The sequence below is a fragment of the Engraulis encrasicolus genome, chromosome 6, assembly GCF_034702125.1.
Source record: "Engraulis encrasicolus isolate BLACKSEA-1 chromosome 6, IST_EnEncr_1.0, whole genome shotgun sequence".
NCBI lineage: Eukaryota > Metazoa > Chordata > Actinopteri > Clupeiformes > Engraulidae > Engraulis > Engraulis encrasicolus.
Window position 1 is genome coordinate 55083745 of NC_085862.1, and position 20304 is coordinate 55104048.

The following is a 20304-nucleotide window of genomic DNA, read 5'->3' on the forward strand; positions in this document are numbered from 1 at the left end:
CGACAGAACGGGGTTCGTTTAGCTCGTTCGCTTGCTCGGAATGCCGGCCATGTCTCCGGGATTAAGGGTCACCCTCTAGATAGCCCGTTTCCCCACGCAAGCGGCATTCCGGCCGGCAGGAATGTGGGGAGATTAGTCTCGGCCTGTTCCTCCGTCTACTGGGAAATAGCAACCAGCAGAGGCGAGACGCTCCGGAGGGAAGGACACATAAGAAAAGACGAGCTGGCATCTCAAACATCGGCAGCCTCTGCCGTGTGGCATGAGCCGTTTAAGTGTTCTTTAAACAGCAGTGGCATGGGCTTCGCATACCGAACCACCCTAGTCACGGCCCCTGGCCACTCTGAACTCTTAAACAGTACGGACAAAGATACACATACCGAACCCCCCCCCAAAACCCCAGCCAGGCTGCACCCTTGAATAAAGGGACTCTTCCCACTTCGTAGGACTATAGATATGCACATACTTCACCCTGACCCCCCGCACTCATCCCCCTAGCACATGCCTCCCTTAAATAAAGGGCTATTCCCAATCTGTGTGGAAAAAGGGGGCCCACGGTCATGTCATGGCTTGTAATTATAATAAGAACGGCAACAACTGCAATGTTAATTTAGCCACTTTGAAGACCACAGACAAGACTCATAACATAAACCCATAGCCCATAGCAAAGGCATCCGGCTACCGGACTATTCTGGTGGGGGAAAGTGATCCAGGCCTAGTGGCCAATGATGATGATCCACTTGGCTTTCCCATGGTTCAAAAAAGACCAAACTATTCTGTTCTCTGTATTTTTGGGGACGCAGGGCAAATGTGAGGGTTGTGTGGAGACATGTGGAACAGCCGTTGAAAGCTGTAAAAAGCTTTTTTAAAAATGCCAGACTCAAAAAAGCTCTACTGGAATGGAAAACAGGAGTGAAGAGAGGAGAGAAGCGTTGGGTATGCAGTTTAAATATGGGGAAACTGAAGATGGACACACACACACACACACACACACACACACACACACACACACACACACACACACACACACACACACAAGGGGAACATTCAGGGCATAAGATGGACACACGCACACACACACACACACACTAATTTTGAGCTTTCCTATTCTTCCATCCCATTCAGATGACACTCTCCACGCACATCCACTCAACAAAAACCAAAAAAAATAATAAAAACTCACACCATCAGCAGCATATTATAAATATAAATACAATACTTAAAAAAGGAGAACATACAGATTTATACATATGCAGTTTTAGTTTTTTTGTTTGTTTGTTTGTATGTTTGTTTTCTTTGCATGGAGGCAGCAGCCCCACGGCATCGTTTTGCAGGGTTTGGTTAATGTCCAAGTTCCTCGGGGGAAGCCAGTCCCGCGTGCACCAGGCAGCAAAGGCGGACATCAGGCAACAGAGGCACACGTCCCGGGGTACAGACAGCACTGTAATCCGGTTAGTCTACCACTGTCAGGCAGTCCAGTCCACTGGCATGGCATTGGCCAGAAACCTCCTTCGTCAAATCGTAGAGCTGAGAGCGTACTCCCATAGAGATGCCGAAACGATTCGACAGAAGGAGAACCTCCTGCATCTCACTGACTGTCTCTCATCATTTGTTTTGTTGGTTTGTTTGTTTGTTTTACGTGTAGAGGCCAGCAGTTCAAGGGAGCTCAGCTCTCCTCTCCTCTCTACACCCTCGTGACGATTCCTCTTCCGTTCGTCTGTCTGTCTGTCATTCTCCTCCCTGATAAGCAACACACGAACCCTTGTCGACATTCTTTGTCTGTCTGCCTCGAGATCCTCTCGTCTGTGGCGGAGCGGCCTTGGGCGCGGTGGAAGGAGGGTAGCGTAAAGGAGACCAAGTTGCAGGCACTGTGGTCTTGCCACGTTATGGCAAGCCAGCCATCTTGACGAGGGGTAAGCAGGGCACGGGTGGGGGATACGGTCCGCCACGTGCCACGCAGTACGTCAAACAGGGGCTAGCAAAAAAGCACCGTCTCCATCTCCACCTTGCTTAATCGGACCGAATTACATGTCAATCTCCAGAGCCGTGCTGGAGAGAGTCCCAGACCTCATACAAGAGAGTCCCAGTCCTCTGTGTTCATATAGGACAGAGTCATAGACCTCCGTTGCTGGAGAGAGTCCCCAGATCTCTGCGTTCATATGAGGATCTCCACCACATCGGCGTCCCCACTGAGGCACTTGAGCAGGCTGGTCGCCGCGCTGGTGGTAGTAGAGGGAAGCTGGGAAATATCTGAAACGACACAAAATGATTTGACATTAGTAAGAGTGTTGGGGCTTGACATAATGGTACACAGTTAAGGTCATGGAGATCAGAAATACTTGAACACAGCACTGCCGTGTGATGCGTAAGATATTAACTCCCCTTCTTCACTATGACAATACACTCAATGTCTGGCAAATAAGAATAAAAATAAGTCAGAGCACAGATACAGAACTCCCATCGTCCTCCTTGATAGCGCCTCATCATTCATTAACCAGTAGAGTTCAAAAAGGCAAGTATGCAGCGCTTACATAAGCTTACATGCTATATCAACACTCCTCGTAGTCATACTGTTCGCTTACTTGCAATATCAACACTCCTCACATATTGCAAGCCTACATGCAATATCAAACGCTCACAGTCGCATTCCTCTCTGTGTTTAACAGCCCTCCCAGTCCCATGCTTTATCACTGGTAGCTTTGAAGTCATGGGCGACCACATGCCTTATCTGTGCTAGGCAATACATCAATATGATAAACAACAACTGGGCCACACCACCAGTATGTAATAACAGTGACAGTGCTGGGTTTGTAGTGATTGCCAGTACTGAGATAAACCACTTTATGGTAAATGACAGTACTGAGCTTACACTGTGTAGTGATTGCCAGTACCAGTGGTGACCGAGAGAGCACTGGGCAGACGGGCTAAGAGACACACTACTTGTGTGTGACTGTGTGCTGACTGGCACTGACAGCACTGGGTTGACATGGAAAGGGCTGGGGTGTGTACACTGACTGGCTGCATTTGGCCAAGACCCTCACCATGTGTGGCTGCGGCGTGCGTCTCACTGGCTGTGGCCGTAGTGGGAGCCACGATCTCCGGGGTGGGGGCGGGGTAGTCACACTGGGTGCTGCAGTCCTGACTGTGTGCCTTCGGTGGGGGCAGGCGGGCAGCTGGGGGGGGCAGGGAGAGGATGGGGCCAGTTGTCTGGTCATCGGAGAGGCTCTTCCCTGCAGACGGAGAAGACAGACAGAGAGAGAGAAAAAAGAAACGTTAAAACTACAAGCTCATTTCCTCATTTACAGACATGGATACACAAGTATGCATACGCAGACACATAAGCATGTATAAACAAATACACACACACATACGCACACATACACCCACACCCACAAGGAGGCACAAATATACCATGACCCTGCATTGCTGAAGGGAAAAAAAGAAAACATCTGCTGCTCTCGACAAGACAGGCTTTGCATTTTTCTCAGCTATGTTGAGAGGTTTCTATTCATGCCACCCAGGAGCGGCAGACGATCACAGATTCCGCGCCTGAGTAGACGATCACAGATTCCATGCCTGGGCACACGTTATCTATTTGGGGACGACAGCAGGGACAGCGGCAGCAGTGATGGCCGCTACTGTATGAGGAGGCCGCCTTGCCACTTTTATTTTAGAGACGTCACATTCTGCTGGTTTTATTTTGGAGACGTCACATTCTGCTGGTTTTATTTTGGAGACGCCGCATTCTGCCCTGGCGTCTACTGTAAGGAGACTGGGCTGCACAGACAGGCCGGCCGGCCAGTTGTCGAGCCGCGACCAAAAAGACATCCTGTTGCCTTTCCTGTTTTCTTTAGCGCACCCCCTCCACACACACACACACACACACACACACACACACCCTGCCCCTCCTTATGGAATTTCTTCACAGTCAATGTCTCAGCAGCCAACCTGATGCTTCACACATGCAACACGTACATGCACACACAAACACATCACACACAGTGAGTTGCTTACCCTTGGAGCGAATGGTGCAGGTGGTGTTTGTTGTTGGCGTGGCGATGGTGCTGATGGAGGGGACCGAGCGGGCGGGCCGCAGTCCCTGTTGCTCGCGGCAACGAGAGCGATGCTGCAGCACCTTGATCACGGCATCTTTCTCCAGGAGCTGGGCATGCAGAGCTCTGATCCTATTAACACACACAAGACATACAGTAGAAGTTAATTAACAGGACACTAGACCACTTCAACTTTAGAAATGTCCCTGCTATTTGTTTCGCTAAACTACTTGCATCGTGCATCTAGTATGAGGTACTTTTCCCATAATGCATTTCTGCCAATCCAACTGGCAAGTTGATCGAGCGGAAAAGTCCCCTGGCCTGCAGGACTTGCATAACTCTGGGGCCAAATATCTGCCATGCTTCAAATATCCGCTTGAATACTGTCCTTCATTCATCCAATGCCTGAGCTCCTTATCTGTGTTTGTTATCTGCGTCAACTATGTGAGCAGAAGATCGTCTTGATTAAACGGCTTGGGGAATTTCCACCCATTCCAGGTGCATGATAATCGGCAGGTGGGTACAAGTGAGTGTGGAGGCAAGTGGTGGGTGGGTAGCGAGAGTAGGTGGGCAGTAGGGAGTAAAGCGTGGAAGAGGAGGAGGAGTGTGGTGGGCTTAGTGGGCGGGTGCAATGGATGGACGGGTGAGGTAAGGTGGCGTGGGGTGAGCGTACGTACCTGTTCTCCATCTCCTGGTGGCGGTGGCTGCTGGAGGGCAGGTCCTCGTTGAAGCTGCTGTTGGGCGAGTGGCGAGGGGAGTGGTTGATGATGGTGGTGTCCCTGTGACGATCAGGAAAAGGAAAACGCAACATTAGGATCGAGATCTAATAGGCACTTACTGTACGTGACACTGACAGTCAGTCCACTCCACTCACTTATTTGTCAGGCACACTGTAATGTCATAACAGATGAAGAGGGTTTGAGGAGACCACACACACACGCACACACACACACACTCCATCTACTATTGCTACTATTACTGCTACACTCAGCGACTGACCTCTGAGCGGCAGCTGTGGCGGCGGCGTCCATGGCGAACTGCCTCATGGTGCTCTCCTCCAGATACTTCTGCTCCCAGCGCGTGATGTCGGCCTCCAGGGCCAGGACCCGCTCCTCGCGCTCGCGCAGCTGCTGCTGCAGGGACAACGCGCTCAGCTCCAGCGCAGCCGATGGGCCCTGGGTCTGCCACTGAGGAGAACAGAGCAAGGAGAGACAAGAGAGGCATGGGTTACTCACATGTTAGAGATATGAGTCCCTGAGGCTGCGTTGAGACTCTAAATTTCCTGCTACAGGTGCATTCATACTCCACCAGTATCATCTCTACTGTATTATATTCTATTCTCCTTTGTTCTACTCTATTGCGTTCTATTCTATCACCATAGTGATAGCATCTCTACTTAGTATCTCAACTTCATTGTATTCTATTACATTCTATCATCATGGTGATGCAATGGCCGTAGTCATGGTTTCCTGTTCTGGAACTCTATTATCTCTATTACATTCTATCGTCAAGGTAACTGAATGGGCACCATGGTAGTCGTGGTTACCTGCTGTGCGCGGAGGCTCTTGAGCTCCTGCTCCAGCCGGGTGCGCAGCTTCAGCTCGAGGGCCTCCCGCTTCTCGCAGGCGGCCTGCAGCTGAGCCAGGGCGCTCTGCAGCCTCTCCACCTTCTCCACGTACGCCCTCTTCCTCCGCAGCTCCTCCTCCAGCTGCCGGCCGCGCCCCTGAGCCGCGCCCAGCGCCTGCTCCAGAGCATCGCCGCGGCGACGCAGATCCTCGCCGCAGCCGCGCAGGCGCAGCACCTCACGCTCAAGGGTGTCGCGCTCCTGCTGAAGATCCTCAACTGGAGATGGAGAAGAAGATAGAAGGAGGGATAGGAAGAGAGGGAGAGGATATAAGAGGAGAGATGGGGAGAGGAGGGAGGAATAGAGAGGGAGAGAGAGAAATATGTTAGATTTGCGCAATCCTCTGAGCCAGAAGGAGAAGTCATCATGTTGCTCCACTCTCAGGTGGACTACAGGCCAATTGGCCATGCATCAGTAGTGACATTCATCACATGACTGGTACACAGCCAACGCATTCCACCACTGGGAAGTATGTTCTATACTGTCCTCTTGAAGATAGGACATTCCGCGCTGCTCATGATTAAACCTTTGGGAAAATGTATGCTATATTCTACTGTTGGAGACATTCCACACTGACCTTGGCTAACCTCCACTGGGAAATAATATGTGCCGTGGGGCCTCACTATTCTCTTCAAGGCACTCAAGGCGTATCCTCTGAGATACCAGCGCTATGCTGTCCTGTTCAAGGCATTCCACCCTGCCAATGGCTACCTAGGATACTGGCTCTATCCTATATCCCACTGTTGAAGACATTCCAACCTACTGATGGGGAAACATGTGCTTTGGGCCCCAGCTATGCTTCTCAAGGCATTCCACAGAGGCCGTTATTGACCTCTGGTGTACTCACTCTCTTGTACTCCTCTATTGAGGACATTCCAGACAACTCATGATTAGCCTCTGGGAAACGTAGGCTGCGGAACTCTCCTCCTCACTATTTGCCAGCCAACTGCCCCCTTCTATAGCCTCCAGGGTAGACAGACACAGTGCGCTCTGAGAGAGAATGCCGAATTAGAATAGTGAGAGAATGCCGCTTAGGGTTCCACAATGGCAGGAATGCTGCTGTTGCGTGGCGACTATAGCGTGCCGTTGACTGTGGTTGCCGTAGGGACTACTAGACTATAGAGGAGACATTGAGATTGACTGGCTACGCTGAGCTAACCGCTAACTGCCACTGGCAGCTAACCGCCACTCTGTAGCCCCTGGGTGGGCAGGGCTAGCTGCGATACATTCCCAGAATTCTCAGCCTACTCCAACTGAACTCTAAAGAGTGAAGAAAGAAAAAAACTTCTCAGAAGACTTCTCAGAGAAATAAAGTTTGGAGCAAACAAAAATGGGGTTGGATGTGGCTGTGCTGGTCTACACAAAAGCTTCTGTCGTGTACCTGTATCCATGTATCCTTTGACCTGTTTTTTGTGTCCCTGTAACTGAGGCCCCATATTCACCATTCCAGCTCCCCTTGTTCCATTTCCACTCTACCAGAACCCTCTCTCTCCACCCAATTCTATTTCCAGCCCTCACAATCCACTAAACTGCTCCCGGCCTCCCGCCAGAGTGCTGGGAGAGTGGAAAGTTCAACCACTTTTGTTCCATTCCCTCTCGGTCTCTCTAAGTTATTTAAGTTATGGTAGCAGGCGGCAGTGGAAGAGGGGGGAAAAAGAGAATAAAAAAAACAGAGAGGAATGGAGCATTCGCCCTTGGGCCGCGAGCTAAAACAAGCCTCTGATTATACGAGTGGAGTAGAGTGGACTGGCAGCAGGGGCGTGTGGGAATGCAGGCTTCCTGTGATCCTGCTCACACACACACACACGCAAGCACACACACGCAAGCACACACATACACACACATACACAAACACACACACACACTGCCCTTTGTGCGCTGGTCCACTCAGGAATGTCACTAGGCTAAGTAGTAAACAAGTAAATCAAATACCTCCACAGGGTCGTGATGCTGGACATTTTTAACTCCCTATACTCGCTCTCTAGGACTTTCTCACACTGTGGAGCTCTATGCCTGACTGGACCATACAGTACATACATGGAAAGTCAGCAGCAGAACCAACAGAAAACTTGTCCTCATGCTATGAGAGGGACTACAAGAGAGGAGATCCTGCTAGCATCTGGTATGTTGTGAGAGAGTTGTCTGTATGTGTGTAGGAAATGACCCTGATGAAGGCGTAAGCTGAAATGCTGGTCCAATAAAGCTCTAAGGTTATTGCACGAATTTCTGTTCAACGGCAGCTGTTTTCATAAAAAATGTTTTGAGAGTAGCCATCAATGTTGTGCCAGAAAGTAAGAGCCATGCAGCGGCAGGGCCAGCCAGGAAATTGGCTCCCTTAAGACAAACAGCTAAAGCACCTAATGCCTTTATGTAACCTGCTAAAGCAGTGTTTGTTTCAAGCAGATTGGACAAGTTCCCATGCTGCCCAACAAAATGGCCAAATCATCTTCCAGCTCGGGGGCAGGCAAAGTTCAACAAACTAAACACATACACGTAGCTAATCAGAGCAACCCAGTTCTTATCGCCTTTAGAAAGCCATTCTTGCCTGGTCATTCTTAGTTGGTAAAGGCATGTTTAGGGGCAGCTGTGGCCTAATGGTTAAGGAGATGGGCTTTAGATCAGAGGGTTGCAGGTTCGTATCTTATCCTACCCTTCCACTCTCTACCATACAGTATATCACTCCATTGCCCTTGAGCAAGGCACCAAACTTCTCCAGGGACTGTAACCAATACCCTGTACTTAGAATAACTAAGTCGCTTTAGATAAAGCCAAGTGTAATGTAATGTAATGTAATGTAAGCTACTGCACATAGAGGTAGATTAGCTCCTCTCTAGCCTGAGAAATGAGAGTACTTCACTCTCCAACAGCAACTGTGGAGTTGGTATGTATGTGGCTTGGTGACTGTGTTGGAATGTGAATGTACGCATCTGTGTGGGTACATTAGTCATTAGCCATAGCCGCTTGCTGAACGTAGAGGAATGCGAGCCTGTGTGAGTACGCCTCTCGCCAACAGGAGGAGGTGCAAGTCGAGAGCAGTTCAGAGGTGGTAGGCGGAGATATAGAGGAGAGAGAAGAGAAGGAGGAGGAGGAGGAGGAGGAGGAGGAGGTGTTTTTCTCTGAACTGAACACCCTGAAATACCTGAAAACATCCCAGGAATCCAGGTCACGCTAACGAGAGAGAGAGAGAGAAAGAGAGAAAGAGAAAGAGGTAGAAGTGCAGCTTGTGTGTGTGTGCGTGCGCGCGGGTGTGTGTAAGAGAGGAACTATGCATCTGCCCCCACAGGGCTCCAGCAGATTATAAAAGGTAGAGTCACCTACTCTAAAGGGGAGTGTGTATTGGCACAGTGTTGGAATGTGGCACTGGAGAGTTAGCCTTTTGCTATGCAATGAATCCAGTCGCCAAGTTTCACGGAAACACCAACACTCTTTCCCAGACATCATAGCTAAATCCGAGAATGTGCTTTTCCAAAACATGTCTTTAAACACATACATACAATTTGAGAACACATACATAAAATACTAAACAGCAACTTTTTCCTTGTGTTGCTAGCACAGCTAGCTAGTTGAGGCACTGTGTTTACACACAGCCATGTTTACATACTATGCACATTTATTTCTGTGTGTAGTACTTACTCTGCTCGACCAGTTTGGCGTAGACGTGTTGGCTCTGGTCCGCCACCTCCATGGCCGCGAGCTGCTTATTGGCTGTTTCCAGGCGGTCTGCAATTACAACAAATAACCCGTAAATCCTCACAAAAATGTGAACTCATGTGTCTCATCATGTCACTCTGATGCTGCTGCGGTACTTTCCCATGACTGACTCTGGATGCCTTTCTGACTAGGTTATGGAGAAGGCTCCACATGAATTGGCCCCAGTATGCCTGTGTGTGTTTGTGTGTGCGTGTGTGCACAGTGTGTGCGTGTGTGTGTGTGTGTGTGTGTGTGTGTGTGTGTGTGTGTGTGTGTCCATGCATGCGTGTGTACATACCTCTGAGGTCTCTGTTGAAGTCGTGCATTCTCTTGATCTCCTGCTCCAGTTTGTTCCTCATGGCCTTCTCCAGACTCTCTCGCTTGCTGGAGCCCTTCATCAGGACCTCGTAGTCCTCACTGATGCGCTGGATCTCCTGCTCCAACTGTGGGGACACAGTACACAAACATTACATTAGTATAAAACGTACATACATTAGCCCGTTAAGACACAGCGTTATACATTTGCTGTTACCAGAATAGCAAGGACCACGTCGTAATACATTACCAAAGGCCCTGTGTTGTGTCATAATAGTATAGTGCTAATGTAGTTCACATTTCAATGACTATTACAGCGTTCCACTGGTGGAACAGTGTGCATTATAGAGCTACGTAACATTAGAGACTGGTATCATATTCCTCACACATATACACAAATATATATTATATTATAAAGTACTGTATATCTAAACAAAATGATGTGTACAATATTGGTATGCTTATGGTATTGCTTATGTGTTACAAAGCAAAAACGAGGACAGACAACTTCAGAGTTCAGCTTATCAGACCAGTGGACAGACCACGGTGAAGCAGCACAAGGACACACGTCTTCAGTCAGTTGCAACGTGAGTAATGGCCGGCAAATGTTGGTCACTTAAGGTGGGGGAGGTTAAGTGATCTCATATCTAACGTAAACCAGGTCAAGACTGCTAGGCAACGCATTGTGCAAGTATGAAAAATGAGTCCCTCCCTCTCTCTCTATCTATCTCAGCCACTCACTCACTCTTTCCCTCCCTTCCTTCATTCCTCTCTCTCTCTCTCTCTCTCTCTCTCTCATTCCTCGCTCCCTCCCTCTCTCACAGGCCTCTTTAGGGACTGGGAATTGAATCAACATTCCTGAGTGAACTCTTATGGGTCCCAGGTGTCTGCATTCATCTGCCCACGGGGCTGCATGCCAGAGGAAGAGGAGAGAGGAGAGGAGAAGAGAAGAGGGGGAGAGGAGAGGAGAGGAGGACCGTGGAGGAGAGGAACAGGAAAAGCTGCATGCCAGAGAGGAGAGAAGAAGAGAAGTGGAGAGGAGCAAGAAAATGGAGAGGAGTGGGGAATGCATGTCAGGAGAGGAGAAGAGGAGAGGGGGAGCAGGGGGGCTGAATGCCACAAGACAAAGGACTGAGCAGAAGAGAGAAGTAGAGGAGAGTAGCAACAGAGGAGCAGAGTTTGACCAAGACAGACCCAAGTTCAACATGGGGGCTTCATCCCATATGAATACACTTCAACTTTATAACAGAAGAAGCAGTTCATTTATTCATGCACGCACGCACTCACATACGCACTCGCACACACACGCACACACTCAGGCATGCGCACACACAAACACACACACATGCACACACACAAGCGTGCACACACCCCTGTTTGCTTTTGTTATTAGGCTCATTCCTAAGTGTTGAGGACATGGTTAAGAGTTTACTCAAAGCAACAGCAAAATGCTCCGTTTGCATAAGTGCTCCAAATGTCAGTGCAGGGACACAAGACTGTCCTGGAAGTGTCCCAATGGGGTTAGCTGTCCCTGACTGACCATGCCAGCTATTCCTCAGTATTAATGGTGTGTGTGTGTGTGTGTGTGGTGTATGCATGTCTGGGGTGCGTGTGTGCATGTGTGTGTGTGTGTGTGTGCGTGCGCACGCGTGTCATGTCGGGTGTATTTGGGGGGGAAGGGCGTCTTGTGTTTTCAGGGGGAAGACAAGGGGAGCCGTTGGGCTGTGTGTGTGTGTGTGTGTGTGTGTGTGTGTGTGTGTGTGTGTGTGTGTGTGTGTGTGTGTGTGTGTGTGTGTGTGTGTGTGAGAAAGTGAAAGGGGCCATTGAAAGTGGGGAATCCACAGCTGTGGGGTTACCGTGGTGATGGCTGCGGCTCGCTCTGTCAGCTGTGCTGGTGCTTCAAGGGGCCTTCAACCAACACACGCATGCACACACACACACACACACACACACACACACACACACACACACACACACACACACACACACTGATAGACTAATACACAGTCACGAACATTCACGCTCACATGCACATGCCACAAACACACACCCACATGTAGATTCAGCACAACTGTGCACATACAGTACCACTGATACACACACACACACACACACACTCACACACACATCCAATTGATGCACGCACACACGCACACACATTCAAACGTTCACCCCAGCTTGACACACTCTCACACACGCACATACCACTGACACACACTCCGGCATCCACCCCAGACTGACACCCGCTCAGACACACACGGCCATCTGCTTGTCTCTGGCATCCCCCATAGAGCAAAGCACAAAGGAGAGCTTAGGGAGACACGCAGAGATGGAGGGAGGGAGAGAAGGAGAGAGAGAGAAAGAGAAGGGGGGGGAGACCGAGACAGAAAATTCTCCCCTTTTTTCAATGTTTTCTATGATAAACAACAACTCACACTACTGCAGACCATGTTTTTTTTCTAACGATGGATTCTTGGGACACGGCTTAAATGGGTGTTAAGGAGGACGGGACAGGGGGAAAACGAGTCCTATAATCTTTATGACTTCCAATTTAGTGTTTCTGTGCTACGACAAGCACGCGGGGGCCAAATTAGCTTTGGCTCTTCGTGAGTCTTCTGGTCTGACATTTGAGGAACGACATTATCACATTACATTTAAAATGTGCTGTCTGCATTTTACATTGCATTACAAGTCTGCTTGGCCTCTCCTCTCCTCTCCTCGGCACAGTGACAGTTTGAGAGAGTGAGAAAGAGAGAGAGAGAGAGAGAGAGAGAGAGAGAGATGTGCTTACTTGTACATGCCACACTACTTGAAAGAAACTTCAGTCAGTCAGTCACTGGGAACGCGCTCTCTTTTTTTACGCTTCATTTTTCCTCTTTCTTTTTTTCTCCGAATGAAATCAAAATCTGTGTGATCCCTCCATTGCACACATTCCTGCAGGACTAGCGGGCTAATCTCTCTGGAATGCAGCATTTGGCAAGATCCAAAAACCACCACAGTATGATTGACTGTGTATCCACACACACACACACACACGCACACCCTTCTACGTGTCGCGTGGCGTGTGCTTTAACCAGCAGCAGTCTGATCATAATTATCACCACCACAGCATTTCCCAAACACACATTATTAATAACCAGTCAGAGGTCGTGGTGAGGACAGTAGAGGTCTCTGTCATGCATCCTCGGGTTCCCTACACAGGAAATCAGGCTAACTGCATTCTTTGCTTCTCTGAACAGGAAAGTGATCCTATACACTTCCACAAGTGCTGCTTTACATAGGAAGCTAGGCCACATGCCTCCAACGCATGTTTAAAGCGGAGGAACCTTACAAGTACTGATAAGTCTGTAAGTAAAACACCACTACATTTCACAGTAGAATGATATAACATAGTTGCTGCTATATAACATCACACCACTAGCTATGTTATTATTACATGTGCAATAGGACTTCTACATCCACTTTTAATACGACTCTGATCCTCAAGTCTTAGCCGCAGGAAGTTGGTTGCTTAGTAGGACGTTGTCCTGTCTCTCTTACCTTGGTTAGCCGTGCGGCCTTCTCTCCGTATCCCTCCAGCTCCTGCCGGAGTCTCTCGTTCTCCCTCAGCAGCATGTCCACCTGGGCGTTCTGGCCGCTAGTAGCGCAAGGGGCCGCCTGGCCGACCATCATGTACTCCTGGCCAGCAGGGGTCATCGTGGGCAGAGCGTTCTGGCGCACCAGCATCGGTGGGGCTGGGCCATACCTGCAGGAGCAGAGCGGGGAGCATTGCTCAGTGCTGAAATACTGTCATGTACCATAATAATACTAATATTGCTACTATTATTATCCATACTGGTATTATAATTGTGCCACTTGCATACGGCAATTACACCCCATAATTATATACAATTCTTTATGTTTGTTGTTTTAACTATGTTGCATTAGAGTTGCTTCAGTCTTCTAAATCATCAGACATACCTCTGGTGCTGGGAGTGGAAGGGTGGTGGGGGCTCCTTGTAGTACTGCCCCGCATGCTCCTGTGAGTGGCTGACCATATATCCAGGGGGCTTGACGAGGAAGGGGTATTCCGGAGGGGGGCCCCTCTGGTCAGGCGCAGACATGGGCAGGGACAGGAGCTCCTGGCTGTGGGGCGCTATGGGCCCTGCAAAGTACCCCGACAGCTGGGGGTAGCTGTGCGAGGAACTCATGGGCAGGTTCTCGCTGGAGCCGGTCCTCTCCAGAGAGAGCTGCATCATGCGCTCGCTGAGGGAGCGAGCGTGCTCCCTCTTCAAGTCCCACGTGCCCTCTCCGAGCTTATCCTGGGCATCCATAAGGCTGTGACCACCATCCATGATGGCAATACCCTGCTGCTGCTGGGGCATGACTAGGCCAACCTGGCCTCTCTGGGCCGCCAGGTACTGTGAGTGGGCCTTGGCCTCTTCGTAGGTGGGCAGGTCCTCGCTGTGCAGCGTGTACAGGCTGCAGACGGGGCTCTCCGAGTGCGTGTAGTCGCCCTGGTGCTCCTGGCCCTGGGGCTCCTGACGCGTGGACATCTGCAGCACCTGCGGACGTTACAATAAACTACATTACATCTGTGAACACGGTATCACATTACATTGCAAAATACTTCTGCAGCACCTGGGTATGTTAGACTACATTACATCTGTGAACACGGCATCACATTACATTACAGTATGTTACACTACAGAATATCCTTAACACCTGTTCCCGTTTCACGTAGCAGATCCTACGAAGGCCAAGTGTGGCGAGAGTGGAGGGGATATCCCACAATGCTATGCACTCTGCCTCCTCTGTTTGTGTGTGAGTGTGTGTGTGCCCGCGTGCGTACCTGCGTCTCCTCTTGTGTGAGGCTCTCCAGTGAGGATCTGGGGCTGCCAGCGCCCCCTCCTCCGCTGCTTCCGCCCCCCCTCAGCGCCTGCTGCTGGATGGCCAGGAGCGTGCGCGTGTCTGTGGGGTTGCCGTAGCGAAGCTGTTCCTGGATCAGCCGGTGGAGCACCGTGCTAGACTCCTCTGCTGTTCTCATGGCGAGCAAATGATCTCAGGTCAGATCAATGTGTAGAGAATGACTTTGTAAGATGACTGGGAATAGACCACTGACCTGCAAAGGATAAAAATAGGCTACCATTAGACATTAGTCGCACAGTTGATATGAATGCCTGTCTGGATCATATTATAGGTTATAATAACATAGTAATGTGCTAGTTACTCCATCTAGTACTTTAGTATTACTACACTACACTAGATACTATACCAAAGATTATTTTATTCATAGTAGACTCCATGACTGTACTATACTATGCATAAGTACTACTATTGTGTTTATTTGAAGATGTAATAAAATATAATGCAAAATAAGCTATTTTCATCCTGAACTAAACAATTGGCAAAGTTTGTAGGCTACATGTGTAGGCCTATGGTGTTTATTATTGTACACATAAACCTGCGTGTTGTTCGTTGTGTTACATCCAGCATTGGAAGTGGGAGTTTGGCGTGGGACTGTGAGAATCTCCGGCGCTACCCAAAAGGCCGTATGGAAGTTGGGTTTCTAAATCGGCGCATACCAGACGTGTCTCTCACACCTACTGACTCGACGCACGCCTCGGTCTCCCATGCCCCTGCCACCCCCGCTCATAAATAACAGGCTCCAAAATACCCCCGAAAGCTGCTTGGAGCTCTTAGCATGCCATCGTATGCGGACCAAACAACATAGCGACCTACACAGAGAGTTTATGATTTCTCAAACGTCCCACCATAACTATTAAAAGGGGCTCCAAAAATGCCCCATGATAAATGCGAGAAACGAGAATACTGCTTACATGGCTTTCCAACATGCCAGCGCTTGCGTCCACGCAGATCCTCGTCGATAACATGCTTGTCAACTCTATTCCCAAACACAATATGAATCACTGTTTTGACGCACACAAGTTCAGAGGTAAGGGGAATTTTGCGCCATAAGTTATGACTTGTTGCGACAGACATTTCCTGCTGAAAACGTTGGCAAATTCCTTAGCGTTGCCTCACCGCTGCCACTGGCCTCAGACTCCGTTTTAACACGCCAGAAATGTGCCTCTGGAAGGCCATCTTCTGAGAGGTATGCTTTCCGTTGCTTCACTGTTGCTGTACAACGGTTTATATCAGTAAGGCAAATAGGTATAGTAGCTCTACTAGCCCAATCAATAACGAAACAGTACCAAAGCAGTGTGTTCTTTACTAATCCAATAAGGTTTAAAACCAAACTCGCTGAAGCCCGTCCACTGCATTCCATTCCTCAGTCACCAGAGTAGGCTACTGACATGAACACAACTACAGCGTAGCGACTTATTTAAAGGAAAGAAGTACATAATTCTGCCAAAGCACATATTTGTCACCAATGGATAGAAAAAACACCAAGCAAAAGTTACAACTGTTTTTTTAGCAAACAGCACAAGCTAACACACTAAAAGCTCAATGGAATGTTGGTTAGCGCCTGAAGCGCACGAGCGTAAAAGTAACAAAAACACTCACCTATTCACAATTCATCACGGATAAAAGTTTACGGATAGTCCTAGTGATTCTTCCGTTAGTTAGTTCGAGTTCCAGATAATCCTAAAACAGAACGCCGTTGGTTTGTATTCCTTTTTCGTGGTTTAGTTTGTTCAGTGCGGACGCGCTAGTGTTGTGCGCCCGTGCGATTCCAACAGCGTACTGAGCTCGGGAGGCGGGGAGGGCAGCGCTAATAAACGACTGGGCTGATTGTTCCGCGCGCCTGGAATGTGTGGTATGTCAAGGCTCCGAGTCCCTCGGGGATCAAACGCACAACCGCAGCGAGCAGAGCAGAGCGAGCGGGGGGCAGGGCGAGAGAAGCAGAGAGAAAGGCGCAATTGCACTACCACTCACGGCCTCAGCGCTGGTGGTGTTGTGTGATGCTAAATGGTTTTCATACATTTTTTCTGATATGTGGCTGTCTTGTTGTTCCCCTTGAATGAGAGTAAAGTTAAGTTATATTTCATTCATTCCAGAGAGTTCGTGCATTCTTCTCAAAATTAGAGGAACAATGATTAACTTAAAAAAAAGATTAAATATGTTTTCGTCTTGTTTCTTTTTATTTTGTTTCTTTCACTCATTCATGTAATTGCAAAGTATAGTATAAAAGTGTTCATGGAATGAAGACAGCTTTAACCCTAAAACTAAAAACAAACACCCCTTAGTTGTTCTATCATTGTCCAATCGACTATAAGTCGAATGTAAACTGCCACTCATTACTGGATAGGCTTATAATCTCCATATAGCACTGCTGAATAAGTTAAGTGCAGACAGAGTTAACATAATAACTTTAATATATTGAATGTATATAGGATTTTAATTTTAATTTAATTATTTCTATTCTACCAGGACTTTTTATTTTTTATTTTGAATACTCTGTATGTTTTGTTTGATTTTTAGTCTTGTCCTTGTATAATGTCATAATTGTCTGTATGTTCAAGTGTTCCCAAAACGCAAAACAAATTCCCCCTGGGGCAATAAAGGTATATTCATTCATTCATTCATTCATTCATTCATTACTTCAGCTTTTTCTACTTCTTACATCATAAGGCCCCCTTCATATTCTTACATAGGTATAACCAGCAGTGTGCAACGTCAACTACATGGAAACAAATAGGAAAATGATTCTATCTTTTTAAAAATCCACATCAACCATTGCTGGTCGTCGAGGAACAAAGGGAGCTGCTATTACACAATGACAGCTGCAGGAGGGGAGATGCATTTTGGAGAAGTGGGCAACAACAACACGAGGGCCTGACCTACAAAGCTGATAAAGAAAGGCTTTAAAGGGCCCTTTTGTTTGCGGTAGTCTGGTCAATATTTAAGCCGTGGCCCGTGCCTGTTAATTGCTGAGTGTGTGTCTGTGGAAGGAGGAAAGAGAAGGGGGACATGTGTATATCTGTGTGTATGTACGTGTTAATGTGTGTGTGTGTGTGTGTGTGTGTGTATGTGTACATGCGTGTAAATGTGTGTGTTTGTGTGTGTGTGTTTGCGTCCCCTTGTGTGTGTTTGTGTGAATACTAAATATATATGTGAGGGAAACCCTTACCTTTCCTTTGTGTGTGTGTGTGCCCGTGAGCACGTGTGTATGTCTTTGTATATGTGTGTGTGTGTCTTATACGTGTGTGTGTGTGTGTGTGTGTGTGTGTGTGTTTGTGTGTGTGTGTCTTATATGTGTGTGTGTGTGTGTGTGTGTGTCTCTGTGTGTGTGCGTGCCCGTGAGCATGTGTGTATGTCTTTGTATGTGTGTGTGTGTGTGTGTGTCTTATACGTGTGCGTGTGTGTGTGTGTGTGTGTGCGTGCATGCGTGCATGCATTTGTGTGTGAATGTGTGTGTCAATGTGCATTTGTATGTGTACTATGTGTGTGCACGTGTGCATGTACGCATGCGTGCGCATGTCTTTCTGTGTGTGTGTGTGTGTGTGTGTGTGTGTGTGTGTGTGTGTGTGTGTGTGTGTGTATGTCTTTGTATGTGTGTGTGTCTGAGGCATGCTGCCTGCCAGCTGTCTGGGGAGTAAAATCCCCGTCCCCTCCTTAATCAAGCTGAGAGGGGTGGAGGGCAGGGCTCCATGTGTGTGTGTGTGTGTGTGTGTGTGTGTGTGTGTGTGTGTGTGTGTGTGTGTGTGTGTGTGTGTGGATATTGTAAGAGGGGCATTGTTCTCCCTTAGCAGACATTACTGGGCCGCAAGACCATCTGCTCCTGCACACACACACACACACACACACGCGTACACACACACACACGCGTACACACACACACCCCGCCACCACCTTGCATTTAATACAGAGTCATACACATACACGTGCATACACTCCCAAACATACACAGGCCTATATAGGTACACACTTAAAATACATAGGCCTACCTACATTACACACACGCACACACGCATGCAAATGCACGCACGCACGCAAACGCACGGACGCACACACACACACATCATCAACATTAATATGGCATTTTCATTCCGTAGAAGCTCTTATTGCATGGTCTGTTTGGGTTTCTGACAGTGTGTGGAATGACCAATATTACATCTTAACATGTCAGACAGGAAAGAACCTCTTTGTAATCTGTTGATTTTTGCATAGGAACTGTATTCTCATTATCACCTATTGAAACAGGAAGGGAATACATTGACTCAAAATGTGTAATCTGAATTCATGTAATCTGTTACTCCCCAATACCACACACACACACACACACACACACACACACACACACACACACACACACACACACACACACACACACACACACACACACACACACACACACACACACACACACACACAAACATAAAAACATTGAATGCATTGGCAATAGGAAATCAATGTCTAATGGTATATCCATTGAAGGCAGTAGAAAGTAACAACAAAAACAACAAAAGGAAGATATGGAATAAAACTTAACTGACAAAACAATGGCTAAAAATAATTTTCACAATCTCCAGCCTTCAGACTCCAGAATTCCCAGAGTGGTGACATCTGCAGAGCGAGGGAGAGGAGCAAGTCTCAGCCTGTCATTCCTCCGCTCCGCTCTGCTCTGCTCGGCACTTTCTTTCTGTTTTCTATTCAAACAAGGAGCAGATGCAAAAATCTGTTGACAGTTGCTACACGGAGTGGCCGGTGGGGTTGCGTGTAGGCAAATGAACCCTTTGTGCCATCCGCATGGTCGTTAACGCTGCACATTCCTCTCCCGCCTTATCTATTTGCCGTTGCTGATGTTTCAAAATACAGGTGCTAAGGGGTTACACCTTTCTTAGGCCCAACGGCCGCACGCAACTAACACCTTGTGTCTGCTCAAGTAAAACGGCCACTCACACACAGAAGTACCACTGTGCATTGAAATGGACAAGCTTGTCGTTACTGTAGCGCAGTGCCCATTGTGGAACAATTTGGTGATCACATTTCGATTTAAAATGATGTAGGCCTACCTTCTGAGGGTACATTATGGTGTTCCAAACAAAAAGTAGGGCACAAGATCCTACCTCCAGGTACAAAACTGTTCTTTAAATTTGTTGGTAATGAAACAGGTATAGCACAGAGTTTACGATATTTCACCAAAGAAGGTATTTAGAAGGGAGGTAAATTACTCATTAGGTAGCCTGTCACTCCAGTGACACGATTTGTATTCATATAGGTACACAGGGCTAGTCCTACTTACATTTGGTACAGAGGGGTGCATACATTTGCCTATGTGCTGGACACACCATACTGGGCACACCTCAATACAATTGGGGCAACTGAGTAGAGAAGTAGTAGTAGTGTAGACTACAGTAAAGGTTGTAGAGTTGAGTAGTAGAGTAGAGTAGAGAAGTATAGCACAGTGAAGAGTAAAGGATGTAGAGCATACAAATAGAACAGTAGAGCATATTCAAATAGAGTGAACCAGAGTACAGGCAGAGAAGAGTAGAGTGAAGTGGTATTGAAGCAGACTTTATACACTTAATTGATCCCGAAGGAAAGTAGCTTCTTTGCGCAGATGGGCTCGCCGGCAGGCCAGTTCATTAATTGCTGGAAAGACTCAACAACATCATAACAACATGGATATTATTGAGACATTACTGAGAGCCTTAGGATACAGATGAAAACTTGGTCATA

General features: G+C 48.0%; 1 protein-coding gene and 1 long non-coding RNA gene across 3 annotated transcripts; one reads left to right on the forward strand and one right to left on the reverse strand.

Annotated features, from left to right (window-relative positions):
- Positions 1 to 732: 732 nt before the first annotated feature.
- amotl2a (angiomotin like 2a) lies at positions 733 to 16392 on the reverse strand. The gene is made up of 12 exons (XM_063201988.1): positions 16186 to 16392; positions 14510 to 14779; positions 13639 to 14222; positions 13219 to 13423; positions 9662 to 9806; positions 9307 to 9393; positions 5596 to 5891; positions 5049 to 5236; positions 4727 to 4828; positions 4012 to 4181; positions 3039 to 3227; positions 733 to 2247 (listed from the first exon to the last, which is right to left on the reverse strand). Exons 2-12 carry the CDS (start codon positions 14702 to 14704, stop codon positions 2153 to 2155), a joined length of 2256 nt encoding a protein of 751 aa, XP_063058058.1. The 5' UTR covers positions 14705 to 14779; positions 16186 to 16392; the 3' UTR covers positions 733 to 2152.
- Positions 5905 to 12710, forward strand: LOC134451494 (uncharacterized). 2 transcript variants are annotated; one of them, XR_010035256.1, is made up of 3 exons: positions 5905 to 7795; positions 10167 to 10265; positions 10503 to 12710. It is a non-coding gene; the product is annotated as an uncharacterized LOC134451494 (long non-coding RNA). The 2 variants fall into 2 exon arrangements; XR_010035257.1 differs by lacking the exon at positions 5905 to 7795 and adding an exon at positions 9709 to 9808.
- Positions 16393 to 20304: the final 3912 nt, after the last annotated feature.